This window comes from Sander lucioperca, chromosome 21 (assembly GCF_008315115.2).
Source record: "Sander lucioperca isolate FBNREF2018 chromosome 21, SLUC_FBN_1.2, whole genome shotgun sequence".
NCBI classification, from domain to species: Eukaryota; Metazoa; Chordata; class Actinopteri; order Perciformes; family Percidae; genus Sander; species Sander lucioperca.
In genome coordinates this window covers 12,096,760-12,114,584 of record NC_050193.1, presented here as the reverse complement: position 1 = coordinate 12,114,584, position 17,825 = coordinate 12,096,760, and the positions used below count along the sequence as shown (strand labels likewise).

At 42.8% G+C, this 17,825-nt stretch overlaps 1 protein-coding gene across 8 annotated transcripts in view; it reads right to left on the bottom strand.

The window, feature by feature from the left end:
* Window positions 1-4,970: 4,970 nt before the first annotated feature.
* spag9a (sperm associated antigen 9a) overlaps window positions 4,971-17,825 on the bottom strand; it is a 30,016-nt gene continuing 17,161 nt past the window's right edge. For 6 of the 8 annotated variants that reach the window (XM_035997140.1, XM_035997143.1, XM_035997142.1 and 3 more), the window contains 14 exons: window positions 14,371-14,460; window positions 14,140-14,250; window positions 13,861-14,047; window positions 13,528-13,743; window positions 12,901-13,111; window positions 11,894-12,010; window positions 11,563-11,643; window positions 11,393-11,460; window positions 10,953-11,104; window positions 10,577-10,748; window positions 10,257-10,370; window positions 8,663-8,839; window positions 8,135-8,272; window positions 4,971-7,360 (listed from right to left, as the gene is read on the bottom strand). In XM_035997140.1, coding sequence (XP_035853033.1) covers window positions 7,242-7,360; window positions 8,135-8,272; window positions 8,663-8,839; window positions 10,257-10,370; window positions 10,577-10,748; window positions 10,953-11,104; window positions 11,393-11,460; window positions 11,563-11,643; window positions 11,894-12,010; window positions 12,901-13,111; window positions 13,528-13,743; window positions 13,861-14,047; window positions 14,140-14,250; window positions 14,371-14,460 — 1,953 coding nt within the window. In that variant the 3' untranslated portion in view covers window positions 4,971-7,241. The remainder of the gene's footprint in view (window positions 7,361-8,134; window positions 8,273-8,662; window positions 8,840-10,256; window positions 10,371-10,576; window positions 10,749-10,952; window positions 11,105-11,392; window positions 11,461-11,562; window positions 11,644-11,893; window positions 12,011-12,900; window positions 13,112-13,527; window positions 13,744-13,860; window positions 14,048-14,139; window positions 14,251-14,370; window positions 14,461-17,825) is intronic. The other 2 variants (XM_035997141.1, XM_035997147.1) reach the window with 1 other exon arrangement.

Sequence of the window (17,825 nt, the reverse complement as noted above, 5' to 3'; positions counted from 1 at the left end):
AAAAAGATTTTAGCTGGGATGAGGCCTCACCTGCAGGCTTGTGTTATGTTGATAGTGTGCACAGCGCTGTGTTGCTTTGCTGTATTGGCTCCGAAAATGCTTAGCCCAGCCCATCACAATGAAATACTGCGCACCTCCATGGGAGGCCACGGGCACTCTCACCATGGCTGAGGGAGGCTTTTAAATCAAAGAGAACATAGGTGCACACACATAGACACGGCAGACAGAGGCACGTACTGTATGTACACAATTTATAATAATGTGTGAGTAGGCAAACACATATGAACTGCTCCGCTAGCATTCAGGACAATTGTAGTCTCGCATTGCCAGACTTTCCTCCACAGCGCTGCGGATGAGGGTCTGGCTAGTCCACACAGCATTCTGGGATGGGAGAAAAACCTGCTCTGGTTTATTGGCATTTCTTTATTCACAATCGTCTTGGTCGGTGCTAAGTGCCGAGCGGAGCCACGGTGCCGCTGCAATATAGCCTCGGGAAGGAACTTGTTTTGGTGGAACGTGTGTACGTTTAAAAGTTGTTTTAGTCATGCAACAGAAAACTCAGATTGAACAGATAGTCTAGCTAGCTGTCTGGATTTACCCTGCAGAGATCTGAGGAGCAGTTAACCATAGTCCTCATAAATCCACCGGAGTTTAAAATTCCAACACAAAGAAAGTGGAAGGTAACGGGACATCCGGGCGAAAAGAGTGACATCCTGTGGAATTTCCAGCGGCACTGGAGCAATCTCGGAAGCGGAACGTTGTGGATATAGACTAGGACAATTGTGTCTCAGTATTAGAGTTAGGAGCCATTTTAAACTCTTAAACCTTCTTCTCGTTTTCTGTCTACATATTAAAGATTTGTATTGCCTGATAGAATGTCCTGGATTAAAAAGCATCGCTCAACAGTAATGTGACTGTGTGGTGCTGGAGCTGCTGTATCCACAAAACATCGGAAGGCTGCCTGCGAATGTACACACAGGAGAAAAAAGCCTCTACTGTGGTCAAATAGTTTGTGAGGGGTTCAGCGTCTAAATACTACTTTATGTGTATTTAGTAGTAGCATTTAGCAGCATTTTTGTGGGCTCTGTGCATTTTCCCACTGTAGGTCTTCACTCCTTGAATGAAACTTTGGAAGAACAGGCTCATCAGGTTCGTTTCTACTGGGAGAATTTTTCTTGCAAAGAGCAAGCGTTATTTGGAACGAACAGAAGAAGATCCTGTAGTTAAAATGACAAATGAGTCACGATGGCTTAACAGACAAAACCAGATCCAGGCAGATGTCACAGCCCCGACAATAGGGTTCACAGAGGTCTGACAGAAACCCCAAAGCACTGACTGCTAATGATTAAATATTATACTCTCGCCAAAGGGCTGCAGGGAGAATCATGCTTTGTAATCTGGGAATTAAAATGTATCAAGGGCGTAACTTTTGGGTTCAACATTGGGGTGGTTGAGATCTCCACTTATGAGCAAAATTAAAATTGTGTGTGTCAAACACTTCATTTTCTTCATTCTGGTGAATTTTTCTGCAACAATTTGTGCTTTTTCTTCTTTCTCAAATCTCTTTATTTATGTAAAAGAGGTTATAATTTTGGGGTGGGTTGCACTGGCCATTTTTTGATTTTATTTGAAATCACCTGTATATAAAAAAAGTACTCCCACACACAGAACTTGTGCTAATACAGACACACACTCACCTCTCTACTTGTTTACCAAGCCTTTCAGCTGCACTACCTGCAGGGGGGAAGCCCTGATAATATGTAACAGATGCATCTCTTCCCCTCTCTGCTCGCCACCGCCATATTTTTCACACCAGTGTCATCTGGTGGGCCTCTCCTCTTTCCTCTCTCTCTGTTGACTCGCCCTCTCTCTCTCACTGACTTCTTGGATTTCTCACCTTCCTCACTTTGCTTTCATCCAGCCCCCTTCACCACTAGCCAAGAAGCCAAGAAGACTCTAATTTTGAAACGTCTCCTAAATAAATCAAGACAGTGCTCCACTGCTATTTTGGCATACCACAGGCATCCTTGAATGTAACTATCACAACTATGAGCTTCCGTAAACATGTTTTAAAGCTGTAACTGTATACAGATGAGGAAAAACGTCTTGTTCTCCTCCTTTCTTTCCACTGAAAATATTCTACCTCTGTCTTCCTCTCTCTGGAGTTCTTCTCTGGGGCTTGAAATTACAGAGTGATCACACTATTGATCTGGCAGCCTGTGTTGTCACTGCTGTGTACCAAGCTGAGACTAGCATACGGTAGGTTCTGATTTCCCATCAAAAACAAAACACCGGCACGTTTCATCAAACTAAGGAACAAAACAAAACGGGACCTCCTAGATTTTAGTGATGAATGGATTTTTTGTGATCACGATAACTAACAGAGAGCAAAGCACATCATGAGGCTTGACCTCTGACAGGGGATTGACTTTCATGAAGCAGAGGAGGACAGAAAGAGACAGAGAGGGCACCAGGGGATGTAACAGTTGAACCCTGCTTCCACATACTGGGGCATATTGAATTTCTCTTTTTGTCATCTATATTTCAGTGAAGCTCCATACTAAATCTCCCATTCTTTCCCTGCTAGATAAAGGTAAATCATCCATCAGAGTTAAAACCCCTTTGCCTTATTTGTCTTTATTAATGTTGTTTCTAAGCTGTTATTCTCTACCTATGAATCTGAGGACAGTAACATCAGTTAAGGCCTCGAAGCTCCTGTTTAAAACTAACTTCTTAAGCACTGCTTTTACCTACACCGTTATCCCGAATTAGTTGACGTTACTAGAAATTTGCGTGGAAACACGTTGCCTTAAACCGTCTAAGTTTTTACACAAGGTGAAACTTAACAGGTCAAGTTGTATTAACACAGAGCGGTAAGTTGATGCAGTAGACAAATCAAGTTTACATTAGTAGTCATTACTAAAAATCATTAGGAAACATATTTTTTTTCTGGAGTCATGTTGTCTAAAATAAGCATGTTAAAGCTTTAGTGCGTACATTTTTTATATTAATGAACGTCTGTTACAGTTATGTCATTGCCAAATGAGTTGCTACAAAGCTAATTAAGACTATCAGCTCCACACAACTCTCTCTGTATTTCTCAGTATGGCTATTTTCAGAAGATTGTGTCGTTAGGTGACTTTCCTACGCAGAAACTCGAGTGAAGATAATTACCTCTTCTGAAGAGTCCATGTTTTTTTTAATCCTCCGTGTCCTCCTTGGCTACTAGCAACTGCGTGGAGGAGGGGTGGGGGCGCGCGTGCGCAATCACAGAAGGCTTGTATCATGTGGACGCGCCAACAGTTTTGTTGTCATTACTTAGAATTCCTCATGGGGGAGATAGAAACTACGCACTATAGCTTTAATATGATCTGTGCACTGCACACTTAAGCTGATAATTACAAACAACTAATGTGATTTAGTAATGAAGATGGTTTTTAAGAAAACATGAAAGAATAAGTAGCAAATCTGGGTTTACAGTGTATAATCTGTAACTGAAACTATCAAAAGTACTTTTTACTCCCATCCCCATCCATTGGATACAGCTCTAACACAGTACATTGGGATCAGTTTTTTTTCTGCAGCATCCAAGCTGTGATGCAGCACAATCCTGGCATGTTACAGTCTTAAGAATCCCCCGTGTGGGCTGCAACACACTCTGTGATGTCAGAAAGCTCCTTGTATGTGTGTGCAGGCCTCGCTGCCAACCCACGCATGGATTACGAGGAGGAGGAGTGGATGAGGTGGGATGGAGGGACAAAGAGAGACAGAGGTGGGCTTTAAACTGTGATGTAATCTAATGAAAACTGTTATGTGTGGTGATGCTGCATCCTACAGAAACATTGAGCAGCACATCCTCCTGCTGGCTGAGGAAAAGAGTACACAAACACAGCACAAATGACTGGGAAATATGTCTGTGTTGCCAGCCTAAATTTAGCAGCATTGTTTCTTCTTCCTAAGCATCAACAAGCATTTGTTCTTTAAGCTAATTATAAACACCATAGTGGAGCTTGAGGACATAATCTAAACAAACCAAGTGGATAAACGTTTTTTCATTATAGTAATTCTTCGGTGTTTCGGCAACCTAAAAATGATATGCAGTTTACATGAGCTGTAAACAGGGCGATGGAATAAAGCACAGATTAATAAGAGTGTGGTCTTCAATGAAGCCTCTGACATTATACAAAAAGGTATTTCCTTCATATTTTAATGTGAACACTTAGACTGAGAGGAGACCTTAGCCTATTTTGGAAAATAAACATACAGCACCATCTGGTGGTAATAGGGGTCAATTATTTCTTGTTTTTAAATTGTGGCCAATAAAATGTCAATCTTGATCAACTTGAATATCTTAAGTTCTATACTGAGCTGGTCATTTGACCTTGTTAATGGATGCAGTAAGTAGTGGGATGGATTTTTAGATTTCAGACAATCACACCGTAAAGTGACATATGCGTGCAGTTACAGGAGATGTAGTGAAGAAAGCACAGGGCAATGTTTTACTTGTCCAATCACGATTACATGTCATCAGTCTAGTGTAGGATTATGTTTTTTGTCACTTAAAGACCCTGAAAACTTGGCTCCACATCTTCAAGTATTTCTTTATAAAATGTAATATTCCCTTTTTAAAAAAGCACCAACCAAAGTTGCAAAAACATCTCTGGGCATTATTAGAGTTTAACATTAAGTAAATCTGCTTTATTCCGATTCAAATGTTTCCAAATCCTGATTGGTGCACAGAAGTACAGTATATGACATCATCTTTTCCCAATGCAGCCATGCCCACTTCAAACTTGTGAAAATAGCACTGAAAAAATAAGTGTTCTACACAAGCTCATATTGTGTTCATTTAGCCATTACTTAAGAAGCTGATTGAGAAAATAGGCTTTCAGCACCTTTAACACACCTTGCAACATCTTTCAATTTGAAAAAAACATTTATTATCAATGAGACACATGATAACAGAAACGTCTCCATGAAACTGAGTTTAATAGATTGTTAAAAATAAGGCTATGATGCTGTTTTAGCAAACATTGACCAGGAGGAACCGCCGTTATGGCGTCCAGTCGAGCCCGGTGCAACGAGTAAATGTGACCAGTCTCTGGGGTATTACAGATGGACATACAGTGAACACACATACACCGCACATTTGCAAAATCAAAACACATACTGACAAATGTGTCCTGCGTTCAAACTCCAACATGTACACAATGTACTGTACACACAAACACACATGTAGACATCCACCCCACCCAAAACGGTGGCAATAAACAGAGATTTAGCTGAAAACAGAGCAGTGTCCTCTTAAAAAAACAAAAAAAAAAACATGCATAGCTTTGTACATGAATGAGTTGTTCGAAAACCACCAAGTTATTGTTTGCACACTTTGATCTCATGGTTTGTCAGAAATTTCCTACATGATTACATTAATTCCTTTTATTTGACCATTATCAACAATCACGTAACTCATTGGACTATTTTGTTTACAATAGCCTCCCATTATATTTTGCTCACGTAGAAAGTTACATTCTGAACCAAGATAGGCTCCATAACAAAGGAAATAAATACTGAAATGGCAAAAACAAAATAGAAAGTTACTATTTTGAAATGGACTGAAGACCAATCTTGGCCCAACTTTTCAGATATAAAAACAAATTTAAAACACCTGCTTAACATTGGTATTCTGCAATCGTGTTACAGTCATCATCAAAATACTTAATAAAAAGTGTCTCGCACATGATATAAAACATGAACAATGTCCAAAATAACAACCACAAAAATAATGACAATAATTGCCTTCCGGGCCTCCAAATGTATTAAGAAAACAAGGAATGATGAAGCAATCAGCAGAGACTCCCTTTAGTGCTGTGTCCATGTCCATTAGAAGGTGCCTCACAAAAATGTTAGTCAAATTCCCTTATTCAAGCTCATTTCCAAATAAGATGACGCCCTGAAAATACACATGTATACCCTCAAATTATTAGAATCACAAGACGTTTTAAGTAGCAAAACATAAAAATAATGAAATAGTCAGTTTCACGGGGCTTCTTCTTTCATCCTTTGGTTACTTGGGTGACACCTTGCTACCCATATTTGTAAATTTTTTCCCTTAACACAATTAACACATAATAGTGTGGTGTACATTACCATGGGTGTTCTTCCAAACCTCAAGCGACTAACATCTAACATTTTAAAGTGCCAATAAACTGAAGCAAACAGGAAGCACCAAGCTGGTGGCACAGGCAGATTTCCCTTCACACGACGGACAAGGGTTTAGCTTAAAACGTCCGAGCAGGCAAACACACACTTGGACGAGGATACAGAATTTCCCCATGCAGGCTAATGCTAACCTTCAGTACAGTAAGCTGGTTCCTCTATTTAGTAGCAGTACCCAAACTGCTTAGACATTATTCATGTCATAAAACATAGACCTGCGGCAAATAGAGCTTGGTGTCACTCAATATTAATACAACCTCTCAAAGTGTTTTATCCGACTTTTGCTGAATAAAAGTTTTAATTTAACTTAATCTGCTTTTTTTTTTTATCAATAATCAGACCGTACAGTAGAGTAATCAGCCTCAGATAACACATTCAAAGAATTTAACCTTTTAAAATTTTGTATACATTTTGACTTGCAGGAGACATATTTTGACACCCAGCCCTAATGGTTAAGAAAATAATAATAATAATGATCAGTGAATGTATACACACACCTGATGCTCATACACTTACAGACAAATGTAAGAGTCTTATGTGTATAATGTAGAAACTATACTTCAATTTAACTTTCTGCACCTTTTTTATTGACCGCAAAACTGCTTCAAGCGTTTTTCCCTTTTATCTTTAACATCTAAACCCTTTTTTTAACATTTGGGAGACCAACAACTTCCATACATTACCTGATCAAACTATACCCACAACTTTAGTTGCATTAACTTGGCCTTTTCCAGTGTGCACCGGCTTTTCCAACATGCAGACCAGCAGAAGGGAACACTTGGACCTTGGACGTATTCTTTAAGTTAACATAAACCTCACCTTACCTAATTCAAATTCATAAAGAATAAACTGTACAAAACATGGACTAAAAATAATTGTTTTTTTTTTACAAAGTAGTCAACGACTCAGGCATTAAGAACAATCAGTGATACCAAATTAAAAACTTTGAGGAGGACATGCGGGGGGGTTTGGTGGGCGGCCATAGTGTTGACATAACAGTCTGTGATTTTTTTTTCCTTCTTCTTTCAGTCATGTGAGGTTGTGACCTGCCAGACGATGAGGTGGCTTCGCTCGGCCTTGGTAGGTGGTGACTGCTGGCTGGCTGTTGGTTCTGATAAACCGTCCAACTCACCGCCTTCATCGCCTGAGGAGGAGGACGATGAGTCAAACAAACTGCGTACCAGGTGTGTCACAGTGGAGACGTAGGGTCTGTTTTGCACCAATTTAACCAGCGTGAACCCTTGTGTTGTCCTCGGGTCAAATTTGACCCGTTTTCAAAGTTTTTTAAATCAGAAATATGGGTTTCTTTTAACCAAATTGCCCAAAAATAACATGGATGCATGGGTGTACGTTGTATGGACGCCATACAACATTCTTTGCAGGTAAAGTTAATAATTAATTCCATTGAATTGTGGGTGTTTTATTCAATTTTATAGCATTTGAGGGGAAAAAATGGTTTTAAAACAGTATCCTGACTAAACTTTGATATATAATCTGTGATCCACTCAACATCCTCTGATCTTAGCTATTAGTCAAAATAATTATAAATTTCTGCTTTTTTTAAACTCAAACATTAGGGGTATAATGTCATTTAAATTAGTTTTTTTGACCATAAATTTAAAAAAAAAAAAGTTGAAAAAAAGTGACCAAAACTGTTAAAAAGGCGCCATTTTCATTTTTCATTTTGACCCGGAAGGACAACAAGTTTATGGTTGACGGGAAGACAACACAAGGGTAAAGTCCGACAGTATAGTATACTAAACAGCTATATTCCTTCTCACGTGAATTCAACTGCAACCTTTAATATTTTGGATTTCACTAAGGGGAAACATGGACGCTACTTGTTGGCTCCACCTAAGTGAATACTTTGCACTACATCTCTGTTTTGTCACTGGTGCCAGTGGTGGGACATACTCACCCATTCTGAAGTCAATGTAGCCTTCGCCTCCACTCATTACCAGGAATGTTTTGGGCTCAGAGGTTGCTGTGTCAGAGGATTCAGATGGAGGGTCATCAGAGCCTGAATCGGCACTGCCTGGAGGGGGCATCGCCTGACCTGTGACAAAAAGTCAAATGACCAAGAGTCCAAAAACATTTGCTTACAGTAATGAGAGGAAGCTGTCATCAGGAAGCAGCTGCCATTTTTACTCCATAACTGACTCAAAGAATGATTTAATTGTCAAAGCTTTTCAGCAATTTATTTTCGGTCAACTTCTATTCAAATTATTGGCATTCACAAAATTGTGCATTACGAAGATGCATAAATGCCAGGCTGCAATTTACAATTGCGTTAATTATCAGTTAATCTGCAGATTATTTTCCTTATTAATCGTTTTGTCTAGTCAAAAAATAATTAAACACACCCATCCCAGGTAATGTCTTCAAATGCCTTGTTTTGTCCGACCAACAGTACAAAACCCAAAGATAATTTTTGCTCGTCGCTTACCTGGCACGGCGACAAAAAACTTGACAGCATCTCGATGTCCATGGAAACACAGCTGGGCGTGGGCCATGGAGCAGTATGGCACAAAGCTGCCCTGCATGGCACAGTCTGAACTGTCATCACCGTAAACCCGTACAGCACTGCCGGGCCGATTTGGCACTATTCCCGTCGTCTTGTTGGCTGCAGAATAAGAAAGAAATGAATAAAAACTATTGATGTCACAATGTGAATATTATCTGGGTTTGGCACAAGATAAAAGACAAAAAGTCAAGTCTTGGGTGAGACGATCAAATCTCAGTCTCTGACAACAGGTTGAGAGCAGGAACTTAATGGTATACTGAGGCGCGCACGCACGCGCACACACACACACACACACACACACACAGTGACACTGATTTCCCATCACAGTCTCTCAGACAGACAGCAGAGTGGTTTGTGGGTTCATGTCTGTTTGATCTCTTTTTTTTTTTTTAAAGCATAGAAAAAGACACCTGTGCAAAAAGAGAGCTCTATGCTTCTGAGCCCGTTTGGAGAGAAGCTAGAGGTTAAACAAAAAGAGGACCAAGCTCTTCAACACTTTCTCACAAATTCACACTCCATGGTAAGAGCAGGTCAAGACAGAGAACAAGAAGCGAGTGAACTGCGCAGAAGAGAAAAAAAGGAAGAATATGGAGACAAGGGAAGAAAACTAGTTTACAAGCTCAAAATAGTTTTAATATTTGAAAGAGAGCAGCACTCCTCAGTTTCTACTGAGAACAGAGCCGTGCAAAAAGAACCTGCCCAATGGTGTTATGTGAACTACAAAGTGACTGTGAGCCCTGTATCCATGGCAACCTGATTGTCTTTTATTCAACATGTAGCACCTGGCTGGTAACAATTGCTACATTGTCTGAACATGCCTTAGGAGAAATCTAGGACGCAGATGTAAGAAGCGAAATGCAGAGAGGATGTATGGCAGCCAGGATTTAAAGAGAGGTTAACAAGTTTTGGTTTAAACATATTCCAAAGTGAGCATTTAAGGAAAATGTTTGTCACAACAAGGCTGTTGTCCAGAACATTGTTCCTCTTTATGTAGACTTTTTTTTTCCTACCAAAAATGATACATTAGAAGTTTATCACTTTTTTCAAAGTTATGTCACTGTTTTTGAAGTTTTTGATACTATTTTCGACCTATTCTTGCCTTACTTCCTTCCTTCTTTCTACCATCTTTTTCCAAGGTTTTGTCTTTTGTCTCCTTTTCTCATTAGCATTTAAATGTTTTTTTTCAGTTACAAGGCTATTGTTTAGTAAATCTATCGCTGACAGCGCTGTACTGTTCCTCTTTACATAGACCTTTTTTTTCTACCAAAAATGATTAGCGCTGGTCAGGGGGTACTTGGCTGAAAGAAACAATTAAAAATGGGTGCATTATTGAAAAAAGTTTGAGAACCACTGAGTTAGATGATTGATACCACTCTCAGGTTTCAGCAAGTATACGTATATATCTATATCTATCTTTTTTGTTAAATCTGTATACACGCCAAACTAAAAGGGAATGTTCAGGAGATGTATGGGGTAAACCTGAGCGGGCTGTAGCTGCGGTGCAGGTGTGTGATACCTTCAGACAGAGGGATGGAGATGATGACGCCGTTTCCTGTCCCCACCCAGAGTCGGCTGCAGGACACCATCAGAGCTGTGATTCTCACAAACGAGAAGCCCAGTTTACCCGTACCTGCAACACACACAGAACACACACTTGTTTGCTGTTTCAATCCATGTGCAAAACGTTTGCAGGAAGGAGTTCAGCATCTAAATACAATATACAGATGCTGCTCTCAACAATGTGAATAACATTGGTCTGGTCAGATAAAAGTCTGAGAAGAGATAAGGGTTTCTGAGCGCAATGGCTAGTTGGTAGGCAGAGAAAAGTATTCGTACCCAACATCTTGCTGACGTAGGGCTCGATGTCCACGTCCTGGAGGTGCTGGTAGGTGTGGGCGTGAAACAAGCGTAGAGTTGAATCCAGTCGGATGGACACCCAGATACCGTCTCCAACCCAGGCCAGCTGCCGCACCTGACTCTCCTTGCGAGGATGAGCGTCAAACGACTTCTGCTCAGACATGACGCATTAAGATGATGTGACGTTAGAATAATGTGGAAATGTTAAATGAAGGATTTTCAGGTCACTGTAAGAAACATTTAGATAAAAGGTAAGGTTATACACTATACTGTTGGTTTGGATTTGTCGAAAGACAGGATTGGAACAGAAACCTCATTCAGACGGAACGTTTATTGAATAACGTGACAGCTGTACCTCTATCCTCATGGCCTTAGGCTGGATGACGTAGATCTTGTTCCTGTAGCCGCACCACACCTTGTCGTGGACTACGGTCATACAGCGGATAGAGTGGTGGGGCCGACCCAGATCCAACAGGTGGTAGTTGGTTAAATCCCACTGACCGTCTGCTTGGGAGAAACAAAAAGACTTCATGGCATACAATCAGAAAATAATACCAAATATCTCCCGCAGTGTAAATACTATAAAATATGTTAAATAACTTCTGATATTTATAGCGTTCTCATCAATTGCTAAATATTACAAAATTCACAAGTATAAAAAATATGGTCAAATTAACTGTGACAGTGTGTTGCTTTTTCATACCAAAAAACGGAATCAAATGCAAAAACTGAAATTTAATTTTTTTATATTTCTGCAGGCCTAAACCTGTTTCTTACGCTAACCCACAGACTCACCAATGCCTCTGTGGAAAATTGCTAATGTCCCATCAGCCAGAGCTACCAGGACTCTCCCTTTAACATGTCTGTAAGAAGAGATAAAAAAAAACCACATTTCTTCCTGAAGTAATAAATCTGTATTTGGTGTGTGTGCTCCGGCATAACTACACAACTGACTTAGTACTTACACTATGCTGAGGATGGAGTCTTTCAGCTTGATGGCATGGAGACACTTCCTCCATCGAGCCACAGACGAGTGCACATACAGACTTGAGAGGGAGAGACAGAGAGATTAAAAAAAGGCTGATCATTTCAAACTAGATTACAAAAATAGAGCTGGTGATACCTGAATGGATACATATGCTCACAATAAAAGGTTGCGTGATAAAACAATAATTAAAATAGAACCATTATTGGATTAAAACAGGCTTGATCTTCAGTCACACATTCAATTTGTTGTGTGAGTGCCAGCTCTTATATATTGTGCTGCTGCCGTCTACTGGCTGTTGTTCTGCTCACCATCCATTCTGCGCTCCCAGCCACATGGTGGGTAGGGCGCTGCTCATCCTCAGAACTTCCCCGTCTGATGGGTTGGAGACTTCTGGAAAGGAAGCCTCGTCATCATGCCCGCAGCCCCTGGATCACAGACGGCAGAAGATTCACAGGTTTTTCCAAATGCACCCTTCATACAAAACTGTGACCCTTGTGACAAGTGCAGACCTATTTAAATATAATTTATTATTACCTCTGTCGAGGAGGTTATGTTTTTGGTTCGTTTTGTCCGTCTGTTTGTTTGTCTGTCAGCAGGATTACGACAACTACAAACTTCTGAACCTACAGACCCGATTTTCATTAAACTTAGTGAAAGGGTGTAGCATCACAGGCCAAGGAAGAACCCATTACATTTTGGAGCGGATCAAAATCACAGGGCGGACACACAAGTTATTTTTCACTTTCGTTGACAGTGCAAGATAGGGCGTTTGTGCCGCATTCATGTGGTGTCAGGATGATCTGAAAAATGTGTTCCCGACTGAAAATTCACACTGCATTAACATTGTGAGATAGGGCATGCCTTGGCGGAGGTCTGTGCTTTCTGAATGCCCTTCTACTGTATCACTGTTACCAGGATTGTTCTTGTTAACATTTCCTATATAAGCTAAATATCCTACCCTTGATTTTATTTGTAATGCCTACCAGGAGAGGAAACACTACATACTTCTACACAATTTTTAGTGTTCAGGCACATCAGCTTTTTTTAGAAGGTAAAATGTTGACATGTTGAAAATGTAAAGACAATGTGATACTACAAACTTGAAAAGAGAACTGTAGCTAATTTTGCTTTTCTTAGGGTGTGTTGGTACTGTAGAATCATTAAAGTGTTTAAAATGCTGGACCTGTGTACCGAGCATACCATTACTTTTATTTTTCTCATTGCGATTTGCATGTTGAACCTTATCCCGCATCTTAGTGTTTACTAAAACCACCCAACAATTTTAGAAGTGATGATCTAGAACATCACTGCTCACCTCTGTGCGTCAGCAGAAGGGGAGTCAGTGGGTCCCACCCCCAGCGGGTCGGTGAACACATGCTCTGTATAGATTCCTGGCTGGTTTTGATCTGCTCCCTGGTCCTCCTCTCCTTCTTCGCCAACGCCAGCAGTAGCCTCCGTTGCTTCCGTTGCCTCTTCCGCCGCAGGAACGCCGTCTTCTGCTGGACTGTTCTCTCTGGACAGCTCAACTGTGGTCATCGTGGATCACAGGGTTAATTAGCAGGTAAGTTAATGATACAGGAAGGTTTGGGGCAGGGGGGAAGGGGTCGGTCACCACTGGATAACCAGTATCACAAAGCTAGTTATCAACTGGTTTTGCAATCCAGCTATGAGCTTGTTCACGTGAAAAAGATAAAGTTCTTAATTACAGCAAATCACATGTGACACATGTTCTTTAGAACCATGAGTGGAGTAATTAATATACGAGATGAAACTAATAGAAAACATAGATTAAGAAAGAATAATATCCAAAACTTGAAAGTAAGGCAAAGGCTGTAAATAGGTGTGGGAATATATTACATAGGCCTTTTCAAATAGAGTTGGCATTTTCCATATCTTCAGTTGTTTGGCAAAAGTGTGGATTATTCAAAGATAACTAGTGTACCAGAGCTAGAGATGCCGCTGTGCTCAGCAGGCTGGTCGGTGACACCTGTGCTGGCCGTCTGGGGAATGGCAGTGGTCCCCTCTGCTGCCATGGCACCATCGCTGCCTGCTGAGCCCACGCTGGCCACGCTGCCGGCCAGTGACACCCCGTCACCTTGGCTAGCCTCCAGGTCTTGGGGTACCTCCTCACCTGCCAAATAATCAGACTCCAACACGCCTGTAAAAACAACACAAACAACCTTACAGTGCTGATAGAGTAGAAAAGAAATGATGCGGTCATGAAAGACAAAGAAACAAACTAATCCGTCCCACACAAACATGTGACTCAGCCTACCTGGCACGCTGGCAATGCAGACGACGTGGGTGTTGCAGGCGTAGAAGCAGTCAAGTAGGTCAGAGGGCTGACTGGCGTCCAGCACCATCACCTTGGTGGAGGAGTGTGTGCTGGTGCACACCCACACCCTACTGGATGTCTCGTCCTGAAGGACCAACTCCTTCTCCTGCTCCCCTTTCTCATGATCCTTACAGACAACACTAAATCAGCCAAAAGGCTCCACAGAACTTTCTGAATTTACAAAGTGCAATACCTCTTCCTTGGATTACTTACTCTTACCTTAGTGTCTTGCTCTAACTGGTCCAGGCTACTCTGAGAACCCTTCATCTGCCTCATGAGCTCTGGTAATGTCCTCCCTCCAGACAGGTTGACCCCTGCAGCACACCACAGCTAGGGAACAGAGAGGAAAAAATGTTATAAATATCAGATTTTATTCTGAATTTAAAGAAATTTATAAAAAGGCACACAGTATACTGCATGTAGCTAAGTGTTATCTAGAGCTATATGTACCTTCATGGAAGCATCTTTCTGATCCAGAGGTCTCAAGTATACTGGTACAGGTAAGTTCATCTTGTTCTCCACCTGTCCACCATTTGCCACCTGTTGGGGTATAACCAGCACATGCAAAGGACACGGTATTTTAAAACATATTTGCACCAAAAAAAAAAAAAAAAAAAAAAGGCAACATAATCTGCTTGAAGCCAGCATCTCTCTGTAACTCTCTGCACACGGTGACCATCTGCAGTAGTGATAGGGTCTACAGAAAACATCTTGGTTGTAAAATGTTCTTTGGAAAGCCGACATCAATTTGAATCAGCCATTGCAAAGCATGGAAATTGCAGCAGCTAGCAATACCACTGGGCATAGGTCTGATTTCAGTGCGTTTCCAACCATGCTTGTGTTACACTATACTAAACGGACAAATTAAGTGTATTTAATTACCTTTTTTTTTTTATAACGGATACTAGGTTAACTCTTATATATTTTACTTTATCTATGTCAGGGGTTTTCAAACTGTGAAGCCGTAGAAACGAAAGGGAGAATTGAAGTGTGAGCTGCAATTTCAGTCAAAATTTGTCCTCCTCATAACTTAACATGACTCAAATCTGAACACACAGACATCATACAAATGTTTTTAAATTCACTACGACTCACACTTCCTGATATCATGAATTGTAAGTCACTTCCTTATATCAAGGGGTGGTTTTATATAGGTGGGTAGCATTTTTTTTTTATTTGTCTGAGGGTGGGCCCATGGTGGCCGACTTTGAAAACCCCAGGTCTATATGCTATGAAGGAGTAAATAAATTACATTTTCTCACAAGAACATAGAGCTCATACAGGAACAGCAGAAATAAATGGCGCTACATTAAGTAAATTAAACTGTGTGTAAATATTTACAACGTTCGCATTATGTCACTGGTACCTTGATATAATCTCATGAAGTTGAGCTCCATCTGGTGGACAATTTCATTTTTTTTTTTTTTACATCCATCCATCCATCCATCTTCTTCCGCTTATCCGGTAACGGGTCGCGGGGGTAGCAGCTCCAGCAGGGGACCCCAAACTTCCCTTTCCCGAGCCACATTAACCAGCTCTGACTGGGGGATCCCGAGGCGTTCCCAGGCCAGGTTGGAGATATAATCCCTCCACCTAGTCCTGGGTCTTCCCCGAGGCCTCCTCCCAGCTGGACGTGCCTGGAAAACCTCCCTAGGGAGGCGCCCAGGGGGCATCCTTACCAGATGCCCGAACCACCTCAACTGGCTCCTTTCGACGCGAAGGAGCAGCGGCTCTACTCCGAGCTCCTCACGGATGACTGAGCTTCTCACCCTATCTCTAAGGGAGACGCCAGCCACCCTCCTGAGGAAACCCATTTCGGCCGCTTGTACCCTGGATCTCGTTCTTTCGGTCATGACCCAGCCTTCATGACCATAGGTGAGGGTAGGAACGAAAACTAACCGGTAGATTGAGAGCTTTGCCTTCTGGCTCAGCTCTCTTTTCGTCACAACGGTGCGATAAATTGAGTGTAATACCGCACCCGCTGCGCCGATTCTCCGACCAATCTCCCGCTCCATTGTTCCCTCACTCGCGAACAAGACTCCAAGGTACTTGAACTCCTTCACTTGGGGTAAAGACTCATTCCCTACCTGGAGAAGGCACTCCATCGGTTTCCTGCTGAGAACCATGGCCTCAGATTTAGAGGTGCTGATCCTCATCCCAGCCGCTTCACACTCGGCTGCGAACCGATCCAGTGAGTGCTGAAGGTCACAGGCCGACGATGCCATCAGGACCACATCATCTGCAAAAAGCAGCGATGAGATCCCCAGCTCACCAAACTGCAACCCCTCTCCACCCCGACTACGCCTCGATATCCTGTCCATAAATACTACAAACAGGATTGGTGACAAAGCGCAGCCCTGGCGGAGGCCAACTCTCACCTGAAACGAGTCCGATTTACTGCCGAGAACCCGGACACAGCTCTCGCTTTGGTCGTACAGAGATTGGATGGCCCCCTCACGCCATACTCCCGCAGCACCTCCCACAGTGTCTCCCGGGGGACCCGGTCATACGCCTTCTCCAGATCCACAAAGCACATGTAGACCGGTTGGGCATACTCCCAGGCTCCCTCCAGGATCCTTGCGAGAGTAAAGATCTGGTCCGTTGTTCCACGACCAGGACGGAATCCGCATTGTTCCTCTTCAACCTGAGGTTCGACTATCGACCGAACCCTCCTTTCCAGCACCTTGGAGTAGACTTTACCGGGGAGGCTGAGAAGTGTGATACCCCTGTAATTGGCACACACCCTCTGGTCCCCCTTTTTGAAAAGGGGAACCACCACCCCGGTCTGCCACTCCTTAGGCACCGTCCCCGACTTCCACGCAATGTTGAAGAGGCGTGTCAACCAAGACAACCCCTCCACACCCAGAGCTTTAAGCATTTCTGGACGGATCTCATCAATCCCTGGGGCTTTGCCACTGTGGAGTTGTTTAACTACCTCAGCAACTTCCACCAGGGAAATTGACGACAATCCCCCATCATCCTCCAGCTCTGCCTCTACCATAGAGGGCGTATTAGTCGGATTTAGGAGTTCCTCAAAGTGCTCCTTCCACCGCCCTATTACCTCCTCAGTTGAGGTCAGCAGCGTCCCATCCTTACTGTACACAGCTTGGATGGTTCCCCGCTTCCCCCTCCTGAGGTGGCGAACGGTTTTCCAGAAGCACCTTGGTGCCGACCGAAAGTCCTTCTCCATGTCTTCTCCGAACTTCTCCCACACCCGCTGCTTTGCCTCTTTCACGGCAGAGGCTGCAGCCCTTCGGGCCCTTCGGTACCTTGCAACTGCCTCCGGAGTCCCCTGGGATAACATATCCCAGAAAGACTCCTTCTTCAGTCGGACGGCTTCCCTGACCACCGGTGTCCACCACGGTGTTCGTGGGTTGCCGCCCCTTGAGGCACCTAAGACCACAGCTCCCCGCCGCAGCTTCAGCAATGGAAACTTTGAACATTGTCCACTCGGGTTCAATGCCCCCAGCCTCCACAGGGATGCACGAAAAGCTCCGCCGGAGGTGTGAGTTGAAAGTCTGTCGGACAGGGGCCTCCTCCAGACGTTCCCAGTTCACCCGCACTACCCGTTTGGGTTTACCAGGTCTGTCCAGAGTCTTCCCCCACCCTCTGACCCAACTCACCACCAGATGGTGATCAGTTGACAGCTCTGCCCCTCTCTTCACCCGAGTGTCCAAAACATACGGCCTCAGATCAGATGAAACGATTATAAAATCGATCATTGACCTTTGGCCTAGGGTGCTCTGGTACCAAGTACACTTATGAGCATCCCTATGTTCGAACATGGTGTTCGTTATAGACAATCCATGACTAGCACAGAAGTCCAACAACAAACAACCACTCTGGTTTAGATCAGGGAGGCCGTTCCTCCCAATCACGCCTCTCCATGTGTCTCCATCATTGCC